This window comes from Pygocentrus nattereri, chromosome 27 (genome assembly GCF_015220715.1).
Source record: "Pygocentrus nattereri isolate fPygNat1 chromosome 27, fPygNat1.pri, whole genome shotgun sequence".
NCBI lineage: Eukaryota > Metazoa > Chordata > Actinopteri > Characiformes > Serrasalmidae > Pygocentrus > Pygocentrus nattereri.
The window spans coordinates 1915871-1935686 of NC_051237.1; the positions used below are offsets into that span (position 1 = coordinate 1915871).

The following is a 19816-nucleotide window of genomic DNA, read 5'->3' on the forward strand; positions in this document are numbered from 1 at the left end:
CAGCAGCGTAAAAATTTGGGAGCACATATGTCTACCTGAACTATGAACTAACCTAACTTTGTGTAAATAGAGCACAATATAGAAATATGTCCACATATGCAGTCGAGACTGGCTTGTTTCTTTTTTTCTGAATTCATACAAACACTTTCATTTTATAGTAAATCAGTTTCAGTTAGTTTATGTTTATGAACAGAGGCCTACAGATCAACACAGTAAAGGAAAACTTATTTGTGATCCTGAGTTTAAAGCCAGTTTTTATTCAACTTAAACTTGGAACTAAGTTGTAAATAAATCTGAAACTGAAACGTTGCTTGTGTGTAAAAAGTGATTTCAGAGCCACTCGGTTCTCCCTGATGGAAACTGTTTACCTTCAGTGTTTTGTGCTTCTGATCATTTTAATAGACGTCAGCGTCACTGATTAATGACGTTCTATTAAAAGACTGGTTTACCAAGAGAGACGCTGGAGGACTTTCACCTGAAATGAGTTCATGAAGCCAGTCTGGTTATAAAAATGATAACAGGACATCAGAGCCAGAATTACTCTTTTAGTACTTTTACTTTATACTTAAGTACATTTGAAGGGAAATACTTTAGTACTTTTACTCCAGTGGAGGTCTAAAGGGAGGAACTTCTACTTTTACTAGAGTAATATTTTACCTTGGGTATCTCTACTTTAACTCAAGTACATGATTTGTGTACTTCGTCCACCTCTGACAAAAGTAATGCACTGAGACACAAACCAAGCACTCCAGACAGGGATTTTTCTCTCCATTTTATTGATAAATTATCCGTTTTAAAAAGACCCAGGCCATATTCCAACTCAAGCTACAGTCTCGGTGTACTGAACAAACTATGTACAAAGAATTTTCTTGTTTGTCACATTCAGAACAAGATTAGTAACTACAGTTGTGCCCATTTGTCCTGATGAAGTTAGGGAACTACTGCGAGGCTAGCAAGGACTGACCAAGTTGTCGGAATCAGGCAGGTAGCAGAGGCATGTCCATTCTACTTATAGGTAACAGCACTAGATTCAGGGCCTAACACTTCAACACAGCCCTGTCATAGAAAACTGCTTTGTGGAACAAAATAATCAAATGAAAATCATGCGTGTGCGATTTTCCCCATTCAGTACATGTACATCTCGCTGCTGACTGATGAGTCAAATGAACAGGTGCAGTTTATGTGTGAGCATGCTGTTTTTCATCCTCTGAAAGCCACAAAACTAAAGATCATTGCTCACAGTGAGTTACAGCGGCTTAATCGATATGGATTTGAGAATACTGATATATTTCCTTGGAGGGATCTCCCCTAAGAGACACAAAAACAGGAACATTGGCACAGGACTATAAAGAATATCTGATTATTTAGATGCAACACAGTACCTTGTTGAGTGTGGGCAGGTTTTCTTAATACACATTAACTTTCAGCTTTTTACAGCTGTGACAGCTAGCAGCAACAGAACAGAATAATTGCATAAAGGTGTAGTGCAATGGGCAAATTGTTCATAAAAGATCATCTCTTTTGGTCAAGTCAGTAACAAAATGCAGTAACATGTATACACTGTCCATCCAGTAGGGGTCATAGTTACTCAAAGCCGGCCAAAATCCATGAGGCGTACCAAGCGGACTTCAATGATTCCGTCTCATCAGCACTTTAATTGCCAGCAATACTGATTTCAGTCTATTCAGAACTCTACTTCATCATAACCATTTATGAGCTTAATTCAGCAAAGAATAAATATCACAGCCAATCAAGTTTAAAGTTCAACATTCTTAGTCACCTCAAACCCCCAGACTGGATTTTAGTTCTCCTACACAGAACAACCATTCAAATGTACACCTGTTAAAATCAGGATAAAATGAAATACTAAAAGGACTCATTGAATGACGGATACTGTCTATGCGAAGGTGTTTTCTGGATAGCTGACTTTAATCGCTCCCCAGTAGCAGGCCCGTACCAGACAGATGAGACCCAGCAGATATGCGAAGGCCCAGGAAACGTAGGTAGCATGGTAACGGCTCGCAAAGTCTTGAGTACCCACCTAGCAGGAAACACAAAACCACAAAATGGGACAAACAGATAATGACAATGTTTGAAAACAGTTGTTATACTAATAAATTGTGCTATTTTATATAGAATAACACATTATATTTGAAATAATTGAAACTATCATTCAAAATTTCAAGGATTCCACAGCTTTCTCACTTACTGTAGAGTCATCTACAGCTCTGTTCTTCATTCTGGGCATACTGAACTTTTCTTCATGTTTATTTACAGCTTCCTACTAATAATGATTTGAATCCTATGAAGTTATGCAGGACCAGCATACTAAAATCATTTACCTATTTATCTTTAACCAAATTGGTTTTATGTTGTTAAAAATGTTGATTCCAAACTTTTGAGCAGTCGTAAACTTTTTCAGCGTTTGCAGGGACCCACTCTTAAATGGGTCAAGGCAAAGTGGCTTATTTTGAACTGGGTGCAAAATATGCTGAGATTATGATTAGTTCTCACTGTTAATCTAAAGTCACTGAAAGAAAGCTCATTCATTTGAAAGTCCCTTTATTTGAGCTCTCTTTCGTGGAGCATTTTAATCTTGCCTTGTCCTGGCAGTAGCAAATTCTTAGAAGCCCTAAACAAGTCTTTGTACAATAACTTCAACCATTAAAGATGAATAGTCAACACAAATCTGCCACTACATTTGTTGTTTCCATAAACCTTGTTTTAAAAGTCCATCTCATTAAAACATCATTTCTACAATAATGTAGATGAAGTAAAAAAGGTCACTGAAGCTCATTCACTCTCTTGAGCATAATTTAACTTAACCAACGAAGCTGCTTGCTTAAATATTCTTATTTGTAGAACTTTTAATGCAAATTCCTATTGTAACACAATGCAACAGAGTGAACAGTGTGCGCGTGGGTGGGTGGGTGTGTTGTGGGGACAAAACAAAACAAAGACTTTGTTGTGGTTGGGATCAGTACTCACTGTTAATCCAATTCCAATGAAAATGCAGATCATTCCTACTGTGATGTAGGCACAACAGCGCCTCCTAGGCAGGGCACTACCAACAGAAGAGCTGAGGACAAGGAGGGCATAGAGGGTTAGACTGAGGGCAAAGACCAGAGCCCCAAGAGCCGCACAAATAAACCTTTAGATGCATCTCTATCAACTTGCCATGGTCACGCTATCCTTGAGTACTGGCCGACACTGATCTGATATCTCTTCTTTAAAAGCTAATGTGTAAAATTAGCTGTTTTTAATTGAAGCATTTCACTTAAGAGCATCTAAATTAGGCTACCAGTTGGCTAATTGATTGATCGAATAGGACATATTACAGTTTCATTTCAGTGCACTAAAATGTAATATTTAAATTCCCTTTAAAGTTTAAAAGTACATCCTCATAGAAAGCTTTTCCTTATTTATACTCAAGTTATAAATCAAACTAGTAAAGAGCACAGATGGAATAATATAGTGAAATATACATTAAGAAAATCACAAACATCACTTGTGTCAACTTTATGCACTCCCTCAAGCAGATTTATCATGATTTAAATTTGAAATAAAAACCTTAGAAAATGCTGACATTCTGATTCTGAGCTTGCGCTTAATTTTGCCTTAAGAAATATAAAGTGCACAAGTCATACCTATATGCATAAACCGATTTCCAAAATAAAACTATTACAATAATTTCTTTTTAGAACTGCCTGCAAAAAGTAGTTCTGAGCAGCAAATGGCTTTCTTGGAATATCTTCGGGTCAGCTGACATCAAGAGCAAAAATGGGTCATTTTGGTCACTGCATGATTCCGTGGGGCAGATTTACTACGTAAAAATGTTGAGAAAATTATTATTATTTCAACATCATTTCAACTCACAGTTTGAATCTGAAACAGGAGGATAAAAAAAAAAACTGGCTTTTGTTCGGGATTCCATACAAAAAGCATGCGCGTCAAACACGTGGTTATATTGCTCTGGGCAAATGTTAATTACAAAGTCGTGTCTCAATAAAGTGGCCATTTCCAACTGGTGCACAGGTAGACTGTTGGAAATGAGCAACTCTTTAAGTATATCTGCCCCATATGTGTAATTTCATAGTCTGATGTCTTCACTTTTATTCTAAAATGAGTAAAATTTTTTCCTTATGCAAACTGTTTGTTAACCTCCCCCCACACGTCTATCTAACACCAGATAACACTATCTAATTGCCTACCGCAATTTATTTACTCAGCAAAGTAAACAATCAATGTGACATTTGATTTGGTGCACTTCATGAGGCATGACATACTTTATATATCTACTATATAAAGTACTCTCTGTGGGCCAGATCTGGTGAACTGGTGGGAAAGAGGGTGCCAATTGGCTGTTTTACAAACGTCTGTAATCAGCTGAGAATTTCGTCAGCAGTCACATGGCTCCCTCATGTCCCTGCTGGGTCCTGTTAAGACTCAGCAGGACCCTTCACATGCCTCTCATGTGACTGGGTTCTGAAACATTCTTTTGAAATCACAGAAAAAAAAAAAAAATCAGATGGCTTAGGGTGCTTAAGCCTCTTACATTTGTCCTCTCTCTATCTTCCCTATTTCCTTCCTCCCTTGTCCTCTCGGCACAAGCAGAACTTTACTATTAACTTCCCATTCGTGCAAGTCATAACATCTGGAGCCTCAGTGGTGTCTCTGTCTTGCAGCGTCATCAGTGTGCGCAATGTCAGGGTTACATTACGTCAGCATGAATGTGCTCTCACTCAACTCAAGAGACCCTGGCACTAGCTGGGCACCAGGTCCATAGCATCACATTACTGGCACCACAAACCCAGTAAATAAACCCTGAGTTTATTTATTCTCTCCCTCTCTCTGCCATGCCCTGAGGACCTAAAGGGCTGACCTCGTGCCAGTAATGCGCGTCACACATTTAGATTTATGAGCCATGTCCTGAGAATTGCAAATCAGATGCCGGTATGAACGCAGTGGAATACAGACACAGCAACTCCACTCATGAGAGATTCAATGCATATTATAGAAAGTAACAGACTGAATTTACTTGATTCAAATGTGTACATTATTTCCACACATGTAAGATACATCGATGTTGTCTTTCTATCTACTTATGACATTGATAATCATGCCCAACATATTATATTCATGTGACAATGATGTAAACATTTGAGTAAAGTCAAATCAATCGGTCACTTTTCAGTGCATAGCACAGTTAACATCATCAACCACTGCCAGCGATCTGACTTAAACATGACAATAGGGGTGGGCAACATGACACAAATATATCACAATAAAACATTTTCACGATACATAATATTCCCACACAGACACAATGCACCAGCAGCTTTAACCTCTTATTCTCCAGGGTATATTTTGGTTTGTCCATCCCATCTGAATTAACATGACCAAATCGTAAGGCACATTATTCAGTAACTGCATGAAATAAATGCAAATCAAATGCACATCAAATTAACAGAACATGTGTTTCATGATCTACACATATTGCTATATGCGTATGATTTACTGCTGAAAGCCAAAAATCTTAGACGCTCTTTGTATTATTTTATGGAAATAATTTTTCAGTGCAGATCACTGAAGAGACGCCATCTGTTTATAGTTTATAGCCCAGATTTGTGGAAAAATGGGTCGACTTTCAATAGAAAAAAAAAAAGATAAGTTCAGCTTCTTTTATTATAAGGGTATAAAATTACATCACCATCTATTTGACAGGAAAGAAGACAGTTGCAGCTCTCATGTGACACCCACCTTCTGAATGTAGCTTATAAAACATGAAAGTTATGAAGAATATGGCGAAGTGCGTTTTGGAACCACCGGTGGTCTCAAAGAGTTGAAGAGGTTACAAACTGTGAGCACAATGATTTGTAATTTTACGTTTCATACACTGCTGCACTAAATCGAATGAAACAGGACTAATCATGCTCTCTTTCTAATAAAACCTATAGTGGGTCAGTGATCTTTAAGCATGACGTCTGAGATAAGACAAAAAAACATATTATGGTGTAACTTATCACGAAGCCAATAAAACACCCCTCCTGTTGCCCCTCCTTACATGACCACATGACAAACGTAACTCACATTTTTTTGCAGTGTGGGCACTTGGCCAGTGTATTAAATCGGAGCTCCATCCACTGTGGGCAGAACACAGAAACAGGGTTTTTAAAGAGTACATGGACAGCAAATATGAACATAAAAAAGAAAAAAAAGCCCACTCACTCTACTAATTTAGTCTTGGGTTAGTTGGACCTCTAATCTGGCATCAGTCAAGAGTGCTACAGTGAGTTAAAAAGTCTACCAGTGATTCATTAAAATCAGTTTCTAGGATGGCAGCCTCTATGGGTCATTCGATGTGTAATTTATGTAGGGGGAGATAAACTGATGTGAGGTATTTCAAAGGCAAAATGCAGTAATAGCATGTACATGGGTAATGCTTGATTTGAACCCTGCTACATAACAATGACATAATGTTTAGTAATAAAACACAAGTGTTTTACCATTACTGTTTACTGTCATGACAGATACCGTAATGTTTGATGTCATGACAGCTGTTTATGATATGTTTATGTCAATGTTTTGTAGCAAGAAAGAAATGGTTTTACTGAAATCTACATGATAATAAATATAAAGGCACCCTTTCTAGCCATTTTTGCATCTTGCCTTTGTAGGGCAGATCAGTGGTGCTGATTTCAGTTATTGGCCATTTCATGTGATCACTAGCTGAGTAGCTGTTATTCAGTTGTTCCATAAGGAACTGATGGAGGACTGAGCATTCTGAGCATTAGGACCTTGAAGGGAGCAGAGGCACCATCAATAGGCAGGCCAGAGGAAGGCTGGGACACAGCATCACTGCCCTAGAGGCCACAGGCATAACAGGAGCATTGAAAACAATGTCTACTGCAAAGAGGGATTCTAGTCCTCTGCTACACATGGCAGCATTAAAAAGTGCATTCCATGCAAAATCCATAATTTCCTATGTGACTTCCAACATAGCAAACAAGTTGAAGGACAGTGTTACCCAGGAACGTTTACTGGTAGACAAGCTGGCAATAAATTAGGCTACGTGACTTGACGCTACAGTATTTAAGTCAATGTTATACTTTGTTAAATCCTTAAAATCTGCAAAATTACAGTAACACTTGAGATGCACTTAAGAAACGTCAACCGCCACTGCAAATTCATGAGACCATATAATAATATTGGCTAAATTCAAGGTGCGACATCATGTAATGTGTCAATTTTGCATGGAACACTTCTGTTGAACCATGAATGAGGATTAGAATAAATGAGGTCTTCTGTACATACGAGGAATGTGTTGCCGCAGTGGCCGCACACCACACGCATGCCTTCAGGCTGAACAGGAAGGGCCGGCTGAGCTGGCTGCTCCTCCGGGATCACCATCACCGGGCTCAGGTTGATGATGCGTCTGCTGGGGGTCAATAAAAACAATAAAGTCAAATTTAAAGGTCTTTTCCCTCACTATGGTCTCTGCTCCATACCTTACTTTGACGTTAAAGCATGCACTGAGCACTGTTCTCTTTTAGCTTTGTAAAAATATCTCAGCATCACCTTTTCTCATCCATTCAGCTGTGCTTCAAAGAGCTGAATGCCTGTGTTTCAAACGTCGGTACTCTGTGATCACTGACCAGTGGCCCCAAAGGCCTGCTTTTTAGTCTTTCTAGTGGAAATTCATGCTCATGTAGTTGTAATGCAGTCAGGATAGCCTTTCTTACACTTACCAGTTGGGACGAGGGCATCCTATCCTTCGAGATGTGTCTTTACAGATTAGCAGGCAGTTGCAGGGACATCTAACGTATTTCTTTCCTGTTGGTGGGTTCTTGATGGGCTATGGAGAAAAAAAAGGAAACTGGAGTAAATGACTAGCACAGCTGTACAGAATGAACAAAATGCCACTTATGCTGTTACATATCGCAAATGTGATATGCCTTGCAATAAAGGTGGGTGATGTTGCAAAAACATTGCATCAATATACTAAAAATAATTTCTCGAGACATGTTATGTTTGCTGGAACAGTTGAAACAGATAAAAAAAAGCCCCAGTAGTGCTTTTACTATTACTATGTGGCTATACTATCACTTACACAAATAATATTATTAAAAACAATGAACACACTGTTTCACCCTTTCACAGTGATCCCTTAAAGTGAAATGGTTAGACTGACCTGCACTATTCTGAGCAAAAATTATTCTCATTTGTCGGATCATGTATGTCTGGATTAATCCAGTCACCTGCAATAAAACTCGCCTGGAATGTCTGAGATCAGGATGTTCCCAGCACACGTCATTTGTTATACAGGCTCATTTCTATGATCAATGTCAGTATTGCAAAGGCCAACACTGCAATAACAATGAACAAACAATATATTGTGCAGCCCAACTGACTAGGTGCACTAAAAGCATGCATGCATTGCAAAATATAAGACTATTCTTCTCATCTTTTGGAATTTCATTTCGCAAAGTCTAAGCCTAAAATCTCATTAAGAACATTTGCCAAGATACTTTCAAAAACAAGTTTTCGATTGCAATCAGTTTACCTTATTTGGCAGCTCTACAAAAATATGATCTGTAAGCATGCTCCACCAGCTGCCCCATATCATAATTCCATCATTAAAGCATATATCCAGATGCTGTATTATGGCATCAGCAAGGCTAATCACTGGATATTGTGCTGAGTCATAGCTCAGGAGCTTTATCAAACAAAGAAAGCTCCCTCATTTGAGTCAGAACACCATGCTGTTCCAGTGACCCTTAATGAGCTCATTTCAGCACAGAACTGACTGAATATTTGACCTAGCTAAGCTGGGTAGCGGCAGATAAAGGCTAGGAAGGAACCTCTCAATTCCTCCTTTCAGGAAAGCATAGAAAAGCAGAAAAGAAAAATGCCTTCATATTACATATGTGAACATATACATTATATATATATATATATATACACATTACATTTCACAGTCATACAATGTCAATGACATTTTATTAAAACCACTGGGATTCAGGTTCATGCAACAATGTCTCCAAATAAACAAAATATTTTAAAACATGCTATCAAATATATTCTAAGACATATACAAGTGACTATCCCAACAAAGAGAGTTCAATTTCATTTACAATACATGATGCATAATTTCTTCTAAATCATACCCACAACAACTCAGAACATAAAGTGCTATGAAAAAGCATGTCCCCATTTCTGATTTTCGTGTATATGTCAAAGCGAATACTTTTAAAGGACTCATATATGGGCCCACAATTACATTTTTCAGCTACATAAATTACATGTTTTTTAATATGTTTTTATTCATGTATTTAATCTATTATTACCATGCCATAAAACCGGCAACAATAGTAAGTCTAGGGTTCAAAGGGTTAAACAAAATGTAATATAAGACAAAGCTCTATCAACCAAACCTACCAATATTTTTGAATTAAAGCACTTCTGCAAAGATGAGACGGCTTAAATTCTTCCACAATGTGAAAATTATTCAGTTATTCATTTTAAGAAGCAACTACTTTTTCTCATGGGCAATTCACCTACAGGATATATCTGCTTAAATAAATGAAATAATTTAAATATATGTTTTGTGCTTGAAAACATTTTCCTTGTCTAATTTTACATTATAAAAATCTAAAAGCATTCACTTGACAAATATGCAACAAAAGAGAAAAACAGTTTTTTAGGGCACTGTATTGTACGATGGAGCTGAACTTCACTGGTTTACCCCAAATTCACACTAATACATGCAGATATAATGTTGGAATGTGCTGTTCTTTTAATGTGTCAAGCATAATTAAATGTTTTTTTCTTAAAAGTGTTCACTTTTACAGTCTCATCCACAGCCAAACCTCACGCTTGTGGGACTCTTCATGTCACACAACAGAGACTCAAAGCTGGAAGGATGAAAGATTACATACACCTTCCTCCGGATCGTGTGAAACCTGCCACTGCAGCTTCCCGAACGCCCAGCCATGAAGCTCTGTTAAGCATCTCAGTGCACTTGGCTGCACTGCCAAGTCTACATGACTAAGCAGACAAGCCGATTGGCTGGTGCGTTGCTTAGTGACAAAGGAAAATGGCAGTTGTCCTGGGTGAGCTATTATTTGAGAGTCTGTGTATGAAACTAATACAGATACAGAATATTCTTCTGGTGAAACAAATCAAAGACTACATTTTCTAAATACATGCTGCATCAACAACAGCAATATGGATCAATACATGAGTATGTGTTGTTACATCCAGATTTAAAGTAGTAGCAAAGGGTTTATTTGGCATGTTAAAGGGGAATTCCACTGATGTTTTAAAATTCTGTGCAATTCAATCATAGAGATGTAAACAAAGTCATTTAGAGGGGTCTGATGTAAACGGTGCAATTTACAGACTCAGATTTCTTTACAGTGATGGTGACAGAAACCAGGGGAAATGATGTCTACAATGAAAACAGTGGTGTCTTATTAACTATCCAAAACAATTACTTGTGCCTTCTGAGTTTTCCTATATAATGTTGATAACAGTAAAATGGTTATAAATCTGAAAGAAATTAGTATTACTTTGCCTTACAGCGCCCTGCACGTACTAATATGCAGTGAATCGCAAAACTACTATGAAACAATGTCTCAGGCATCAGGCAGCATATTTGTAACTTTAAATTAAATTTAATGTGACAGTTTTCTGTTACGGAATTTTCAGAGTATTAAGCACATGGACATCCGGTTTCTACCACCACCACTAAGAACAATTCTGAGTCGCTAAGTTTCTCTAGAACGGAGCATTTCACATCAAACCACTCAGAATGGCTTTGTTTATTTCCTAATTTCCTTAATGATGCAGACATTCAGAAAGCGTAAGATCTGAGTAATTCTCATTTAAATATGGTAGTTGGGTGTTTCAAGTCCAGAGGTGACAGAGTGACTGATGTCTTCTGTTCTACGTCAGGCACACTGAGATCAGATCAGTTGTATATGGGAGCTCCAACTACCAACAGCTTTCAGATCTCAGCTTGTAATGTGATCTGTTCTGTCTTAGGCCTTCACTTCAAATACACTAATGCCGTTCATGACGTCCCAAGCAGAGAAGGAATAAAAACTACAATAAACATCGGTTTCAAAGAGGAAACACAACACACTAGGGTGGAGGGACTGTGTGTAGCTCAAAAAAGAAAGAGAGGAAAAGAGAGAGAGATAAAAAGATGCCAGAAGTGATTTTCTCTTTCTGTTTAAGATTGCCTTGTTTCAAGGCATCGTTCAGGACTGTATAGTGGCTAGAACCCATAGGGAGATCGATCCACAGAAAGCGAAGAAAGAGAGCAAGAAAAAGTGGTAGAGGTAGAGAGAGAGAGGGAGAGAGAGGATGTAGGACTGAAGTTGTGGATGACTAAGCATTAGCGGGAGATGATAAGAGGCTTTGTTACCGTGGCCTCATTGCAGACAGTGCACTTCACCACGTGCTGATGGAGCTTGCCATCCAGGTTTATAAGAGACTGGCACACTCGGCAGTTAATGACTGGCACCCCTCCGGCATCTGGACTGGCGATGGCTGTGTAGGGCGGAGGAAGCTCAGCTAAGGGGACAGAAACACACAAACAGAGGGTGGTCATTTTACAGCAGTGTACAGCAGCTACATCAGCCTCCTCCATTCAAATAAGACCTGAGATAATGGGGAAGAATAAGCTAATGTTGGATAAAATGTTACATGGATATTTTACGTAGTCCAGCTTTTGGTTAGCTATTCATGTTCCCATAGCAAATGTCATGTGCAAATATTGACATGAACTGAACTGATATTTCTCACCTGTAAGACAAAAATAACTGACGATTGGCGAGTTGTGTGATATAGTCAGAGAATCTGCATCTATATTATTATTATTATTATTATTATTATTAATATTATGACCCTCTTGGTGACAGTAAAACATCATTTTAAAGCATGTACAACAACTCACAGTGAGAGGTAGCCAAGTACAGTAAGTACAGCCTTCCGAAGTAAACAATAAGAAAAGTCTATTTTCCCTCATATAAGTTCACACAAGTTTTTTTTAGTGCACAGATTCATCTGACATGTACTACAGATCATGTAAGTGTAAATATAATATATTTTAGTTTACGGTAATAATATTTGCGTTTATACTTTGTGGTCAAAAATAAACTTGCAGGTATTTGAGTCTCTTTTCCCCGATCAGATCATAATGCACAGATTTTTATGTATTAAGATTGGAAAGCTCATCTGGTTCAAACTGCTTAAGTGTATTGCATTCATTATATTTGCATCAATTTACCAGGCTTTTCTTTTTTTTTTTCTTTTTTCCACCAAAGGTTGCAACTAATTAATTACAATGAATCCCATCTCTGGTGTAAGCTGTAACATTTGCACTCACTCTACTTTTGAATGAACTGTCTACAAAAAGCAAGTGCTGGAAACAAGGTTTGTGTGTTGATAAGCCGAAAGGTGTGTATATATACGTATAAAAATATTAAAATTCTTTTTAAATGATTAAGTAAAGAGACTAAATGGGTTGTATCCCACTCTCCCCTCGCACATGAAGTAACGTTCAAATACTCTGAATCATTACTGAAGCTACACTTTAAACATACTCAGTGTGGTCCCTTCAAGTGCCAATGAGCAAATGTATGTTTTTGATTCTGTTGTTTGCAAAGAGTGATAACAACTTGTTTTGTCCCCTCTCTCAGATTACTGACTATTGGTTCCAGAGTTCTTTCAAAGAGATCCCTGACTTTGAAGGACCTCACTGAAAGAACTTTTTTCTCAAGTTTTATAGTACATCAACTAGCTGGGTCACTACATTGTTGTTTAAAATAATGGAGTGTATTGTGTGATGTATTATTGTAGTAAATAATGAAATGTTATATTATCAAAATCAACACCTAAATCCTGCATTACTGGCTTGGCTAAGGTAATAAGTGAATACTGTGCCAAGATGTGATGGGAGAAGTGTTTGGACCACAGAAATCTCTCTCACTGAAGTCTAGACATAGGATCATTATACCATTACTAATACCCCTATTGAGGTCAGCTCAGCATGTGAAAAACTCAATATTTAAACTTTAACAGAGATGCCAAATGAGTTTAGTGGGCACGTGCCGTGTGCTAAATATATGTATTAGAAAGTAACTGACTTATTTTCCCTGCTGAAATGAAACTCCACTGCATCTCAAAAAAGCTCGTTTTACAAGAGCAGGACATAACGATCTATTTAATGCTAAGCTAATGGAAAAACATCTTGACCATCATAGCCACTTTGTAATGAAATGCTGACACAATATAAATGGTGTTGGTGCTCTCAAATGATGTGGGGGAAATTTTTTGATGACAACAATATGTTAAAACATCTTACAATTTCAGGCCTATTACGCCCTTAGGATTAGTATGTAGTAATGGCATGGAATACAATTCAAACTAGCCAAGTTATTCTTAAGCTAAATAATTGTGTGATAAAAGCTCCTGGCCATTTAAAGGGCTAACAGTAAACAAAACAACAAAATAAACAAAAACAAACAAAATAAACAAAAAAATAAGCAAAGAATTTAGCCATTCAATAGTCTGTCCTCACCAAAACTAATGGATTATCTTGTATAAATATTAAAATTACAAATGTCTGATAACGTGCACGTCTCTATTGTAGAATGTAGACGTGTGTTCTCTCTAGAGATTGCGTTCATTGGCCAATACAACGATCATTTAATTGTATTGTGATACACTGCATAACAGTATTAACAGTATATATATACTGTGTGTGTATGTATATATACACATACATACACACACACACACACACACACACTGATGAACTGCATGTTTCATTAAAAGAGAACATAATTTATCCAGTTATCTGCATTTAGCACAGCATAGTATGTCAAACACTGAAGAAAATCGCTGCATTCAAAGCTTTGGATAGATCTTTTTAATGTGGCACTGCTGGTGCACCTGTTCCAACTTATCAAACCTTAAAAAATTAATAAATAAACAAAAAATGAAATACGGTGATGCATACCATGTAATGTGAAAATGTATCTTTTTAAAACCTAATGATACTGTGAGGAAGACCTCTGCTAAATGTTTTGCTTATGGACACTTTCAGTTCAAGAAAAGGACGACAGCATTCCGGCTATGTGAAGCAGCCGTGGTAATGAGGAAGGAAGTGGATCCTGCAGCTGAAATGTCCGATTCCCTGCTTCATGACCTCCTTCAGGCTCAGAGGCCTTTCTCTGGATGTAACTATCAGTCAGAAGGCATTTATCTCTTTATGGATTTCTAACCACTGGACAAACTTTGGGGAAAAACCTGTTTATATACCATTTCATTCATTACTGCACTGGTGGCCTCATGAAAAACTGAGATGAATTTATTCTCATCAACAGTCGCCTGCTGCATCAAAAGCATGCATAAAGGCTTTAGTGATTACTTTACAAAGCTTAGTACTGTACACTGTTAGCAAAGGGACCTACATAGCACCAAAAACAGTTCTCTTTTGACAATAATGGAACTCTTTTGGCGCTACTGAGAACACTTTTTCGGAAAAGTTCTATATAGAACCACCTACAGCACATTCTTCATCAAAAATGCAAAGGGGTCTTTGAGTGAAGAACCACGTCTAAAAGAGTTTATAATAGATTTCATAATGTAATATTGGATTGCTGGAGTGCTCTTTTAATGGCATCTCTGGCTACCTGCAGTTGAAAACAAGTCTCTTCATTCAAATTCACATTCATAAATGGCTCTTGGCTTGAAAGCATGGTCCTAGGAAATCTTTGATTGGTACAGAACCTTTACATTATGTGGGTTCTTTAAGCTTTGAAAGAATTCTTTGCTCCTGTACATCAGATTTAGAAAAAAATGGTTCAGAAACCATCCACTGAAAGGTTCTTTATGCAATGAAACAAATGGAAAATTCTGAAATCTTTAACAATGTTGTTAGAAATCCACTGCTGCGTTCCCTTCACTGGCTTCCTGTAGCAGCTCGCATCAGATATAAAACCCTGATGTTGGCCTACAAAGCCAAAAATGGTCCAGCTCCTTCCTACGTGAGATCAATGGTGAAAGCTAGATCCGTACCCAGAGACCTTCGTGCTTCAAGTACGGCTCGACTTGACCCACCATCTTGCAGGTCACAAGGAAAACATGCCTCCAGACTGTTCTCTGTCTTGGCACCAAGGTGGTGGAATGAACTTCCCCTAAGTGTCCGAACAGCAGAATCACTTGCTGTCTTTAAACGACGTCTGAAGACCCGTCTCTTTACACTACACTTATCTAATCACTAACACTGTCTATTAAAGATCTTCACCTCTTTTATTGTTCACTGTATTTTATTACAAACTTTTTTTCAGCAGGTTTAGTGTTGTGTAGACTTGAGTTGAGTTGTAGGTATTTTTCTACTTGTCGTATTTGTTTTAGGTCTCAATGCACAGATAACGTCAGGTAGCAATTTAGAGCAAAGCTCTTTAAAATTATGTCGACCTTTATTAACATGAGATATTCTGAAGTAATGACAAGCACTTTTGTAAGTCGCTCTGGATAAGAGCGTCTGCTAAATGCCATAAATGTAAATGTAAATGTAGAAATCCTGAAAACAATTATTTATTGGATGTGCACTATGAATCTCAAACATTACAATCATGCTTCCCTGTGAGTGACCATGTTAGTAATCACAATATGAGTCAAAAGAGCATCAGTTAGTATTTTTGACCTCATCATGCAGCTCTGTGCACAGGCCTGAAACATAAGAGACTTTATCAAAAATACATTTTGATCATTATGAACTTGCCTGATTTATCGTTGCTCAAATGCTCAAATATAAGCATTAAAACTCAAAAAGATACCAGATAAAGCAAGCGCACTGAGAGGAAAACAATCACCCAGTACAGCATCATGGTAATACTGTGGCATTTAGTTTTCATCCAATAATTTGTGACAAGGCATACATGTGAATGTCCCCTAATACTGGCTCAGTATAGTGTGAATGTCATTTGAATCCACAGACTTGGCAGCTTCTACAGCCATTAGTAGTTTAACAGTGCACCATAAGTAAGCTCAGCTGGCACACAGAAGAGAATTCTGAACTCCCTGCCTTTCTCTTCTTCTTTCCCTAAAAATCACTCATGATTATGCAAGTGCACTTGTTTCTTACAGACTGATTTATAGCCTTAAACATACCTCATGTTCAGCTTGGTGGTTTCCACATACTCTGAACAACATAGAGAAACAACCACTATGAATAAGTCAACGCCTAATAGGCAAACTAATCATGATTTAGCAGGATCTTTTAGTTCGACAAAGCACAGATAAATTGTTCAATACTATTTTAATCCTAACTGATTTTATTCTTCTACTCATTTCCACTAAGAAACTGGGAATTCCTCACTGACGTCTACGCAATAAAATTACAGCCTTGCATATCTTTTAGGTCTTACATACCAACATAGCATCTGCCTCTCCTGGCAAGTTGGGGTTTAGTTTCTCTGACACTTCACTGAATTGCATGTAAAATGAGAGGCCTATTCCCAACACAGCGCATTGAAGCCTGGAGCCAGCTGCTGCCCAGCCTCAAATCTGGCCGTGGCAGAACCAGTCATACAATAAACAGACTGGGAGATGTTGACTTGAACGTGTGTGAGAATTTAGCTGTAGGTCACCCAGTCACCCTAAAGTATGTAGGTGAGCACACTGCACACCCTACTCTGAATAGCAGCCTATCTACATACTACGCTTATGGGGATGCCCTAGCTTCTACTGCAATTCACAGTACATTTGTTGTTAATTGCTCATAGTAAAAAGTGTGTCCTTGGCATGTATATGTAAATGATAACTGATGCAGTTTATGTGAGGTTGCCGTTACATAGTACATGGCCTGTACTATAAATGAGAGAGCAGAGAGCAGCTTATCTACTAGGCCTCAGGGGACTCCTGAAAACTAATCCACAGCTTAATAACAGATACGGCAAACAACGCCAACATACATTGCCGTAGGAGGCAATAAGTGAATCTTGTAATATTCCTGTTTTTGAACGTTCAGGTCTCAAATGGTCCTGATTATTTCTGGTCCCTCTGCATATCATTTTGTGCCTGTTCTAGAAAGCTTTTGGAACTGGTGGCAGAATACCACCGTTGAATATGGATGCACTGTGATATCAGAACCACATCAACATCGGCAGATGGTGGCATCAGACAAATGGGATTTCTCAAAATTGAAGTCATTAAGATGTAAATAAAGTCATTTGGAATGGTCTGATGTAAATGGTGCACAGTAGAGAAACTTCGTTACATGATGACGTGATGTCTTATAATCAGAGAACCTACGTGTGACTTCTGAGATTTTATACGTCAAGATAATGATGAAATTCTTCAAAAAAGGGCAAATCTTTTTCTTTTTTTTATTTAATCAAGACCCCCCCCCCCCTCCTTTTGTGTTATTAGTATGCAGAGAATGTTGTCTGTGTGTTTACTATGGAAATGAATAAAAAGTTATTAACAAAAAAAAAGGGCAAATCTTATCCCAAAACTTTCGAAAAACATGTCAGGCGGCCTATTTCTAACTAACCACTTCATTTTTTCTCTTCTGGTTCCTATCACCACTGCTGTGAACAATTCTGACTCAGCTAGTTTTCACTTTTCACATTAAACAACTCTGATAAGAGAGGACATCTACACTGCATACTTAGCACTGCAGTATCATTTGAGTCTGCATCATGGTCTGGGCCCACAAATGTATATAACTGAGCTGATCTTGGATCAGCTGCCCTGTCCAGATATCCACATGCACTGGGAACACAACCGTCTCAACACAGTGGACTACACTGTTCAACACTGATCAGAATCCAACTCGGCAGATCTCTCCTCAGCAGCTAATCCCTTTACATACCCAATGAGAATGAAAGTTTGTGGTCAAAAAGAAACAGAATTAGCTCTAATCCTGGTGTTAGAAAATACCAGGGCAGGAGATAATGCTCCAGCATACTGTTCAAAGGTAATATTTCTCAACCTCCATTTCCTTCTCTTTGATAAGTATGTACATAAGTATGATTAAGTACCATGTAAATAAATTCGATCAACAATTTACCTCTTTTTCGTCCAGTGTATGCAACTATTAAAACTGTACGCCTAAAGCAGCCAGATTGGAAGACTGGCTGTCTTGCCTCCCTGCTGTTCATACTTCATAACTCCCAACTGAGAACACAGATTGAGGTTAAATAAACACAGATTACTTACTACAGCCTTCTAAATGTGAACCAGTCAGGATTTCAAACTTTTGTTTTTTCTGATTTCTTCCATTTGAAAACATAATTGTGAAAGCTAACAACTGAGGAAAATAGCTTAAATAACAGTGATCAAGCGATTATGTAATAATTGACAGGGCTTCTACATAAACTTGCCTTTTGTCCCAGTATCGATATGGGTTTCAGCTGATATGTGCAAGAAAAATATCAGATCTTGGCATCGGCCCACAATTCCCATATCGGTGCATCCCTAGCTATGAGAATTAAGGAGCCAGGCAGTACTAACTGCTGTATGCCACTAGATCTCCATCTCAATCTCCATCAAGATTCCTTTTTAAGGTGCATTTTACTCATAATAACAAACCCAGATGGGGTGGAAATGCACACAGGTTGCCTGTGAAGTCTTACAGCTTCTACTCACTGTGTACTGAACCCACCTAGACAGAAATCTAACGGTCAGGGTCTTGTGATGCAATGCCGTTAGTTCATCTGCTGACTCGTGTTTATCACTCAAAAAACAATAAGGCGAATGAAGGCCGTCCACTCAGCTGACAAAGGCAATTTAATTCACCAAACGGACAAACAATGGCAATGACCACCAAGGAGAGGCTCTCTCTCCCTCCTTACAGGTCACCCAAATCGGTGTCAGACTACAGCCAGTAGCTCAGCCTTCTTGATGATTCAGGCCGTATAGCGTTTAATACTGATCAGAAACCTTTTCCTAAGGTCTGATCATCTCTACTCAGATACACGCCGCAGGCCAAGCAGCAGCGATATGCTCTGCTGCACCAGCACCACCAGTCTACCAAAATCTGCAGCACTGATGTTTATTTCAGGCCTTGCTCCTCATATCTACACTTTCCCTGCTCTTCCCCCACCCCAGAGCTCCCCGGCTCTAGCTATCTCGGGGCGAACCTCACCGCGCTGCACGGCGGACGAAGCGCAGTGTGGACGGGTCTCCGGTCCGCACTACGCCCCGAAAATGATTCAGCAGCTCCGCGTCCGCGGCTCCTACCTCTCGGGCTGCTGCCCTCCTGCAGGTACGGCGGCGCTGTGGGCGTGACATTGCCCGAGTTCTGTGCTGGCAGCAGCGGGGATCGCTCGTCCGTACCATCGGAGGCCATTATTAGCAGCGGTTACACCGGAGAGGAACAAGAAAACAACAGCAAACACGCACACACGCGCACACACACGCTCGGCGCCACGGCTGTAGAAATGGGGGGCAGTGGAGATCCAGCGCCGCTCCAGCAGCACCAGGAGGAGGCGGTGCCTGTGACGTAAGCAGGGTCCAACCGAGGGGTGGGAAAACACGAAGCCCCCTGCTGGACCTTACCAACAAAACAAGCGCTTCTTTTCTTGCTTCATCTAGCTAGGACTGCCTAGCAGGATTGACCCAGTGTCCTCCATAGCCACGATTCCTGACCAGCTCAGCAACAATAGGGATTCTTATTCATACGATTCATAACTTTATCTGCACACTTCCAGTTTTATTTGGCACATTTAGTACTTAACATGAAAGCAGATGTTTGGGGTGAAGAAAACGAGCCTTTTCAGATATTTTAGATACT

General features: G+C 38.8%; 1 protein-coding gene across 2 annotated transcripts; it reads right to left on the bottom strand.

Annotated features, from left to right (window-relative positions):
• Window positions 1-755: 755 nt before the first annotated feature.
• pip4p2 (phosphatidylinositol-4,5-bisphosphate 4-phosphatase 2) lies at window positions 756-19524 on the bottom strand. 2 transcript variants are annotated; one of them, XM_017708640.2, is made up of 8 exons: window positions 19264-19524; window positions 11432-11580; window positions 7749-7855; window positions 7315-7438; window positions 6798-6863; window positions 6091-6143; window positions 2989-3079; window positions 756-2041 (listed from the first exon to the last, which is right to left on the bottom strand). In XM_017708640.2, exons 1-8 carry the CDS (start codon window positions 19370-19372, stop codon window positions 1898-1900), a joined length of 843 nt encoding a protein of 280 aa, XP_017564129.1. In that variant the 5' UTR covers window positions 19373-19524; the 3' UTR covers window positions 756-1897. The 2 variants fall into 2 exon arrangements, with proteins under 2 accessions (XP_017564129.1, XP_017564130.1); XM_017708641.2 differs by lacking the exon at window positions 6798-6863 and having other exon boundaries at window positions 19264-19521.
• Window positions 19525-19816: the final 292 nt, after the last annotated feature.

Bases quoted from the DNA above. Each gene is read 5' to 3' on its own strand.
- pip4p2 (XM_017708640.2), bottom strand. From the start codon at position 19,372: ATGGCCTCCGATGGTACGGACGAGCGATCCCCGCTGCTGCCAGCACAG. The intron at 11,581-19,263 runs GTAGGAGCCGCG...CTGTCCCCTTAG, and splicing joins GGAGGGCAGCAGCCCGAGAG to CTGAGCTTCCTCCGCCCTAC. The intron at 6,144-6,797 runs GTCCTAATGCTC...TTCTGCCCACAG, and splicing joins GTGCCTCTGCTCCCTTCAAG to TGGATGGAGCTCCGATTTAA.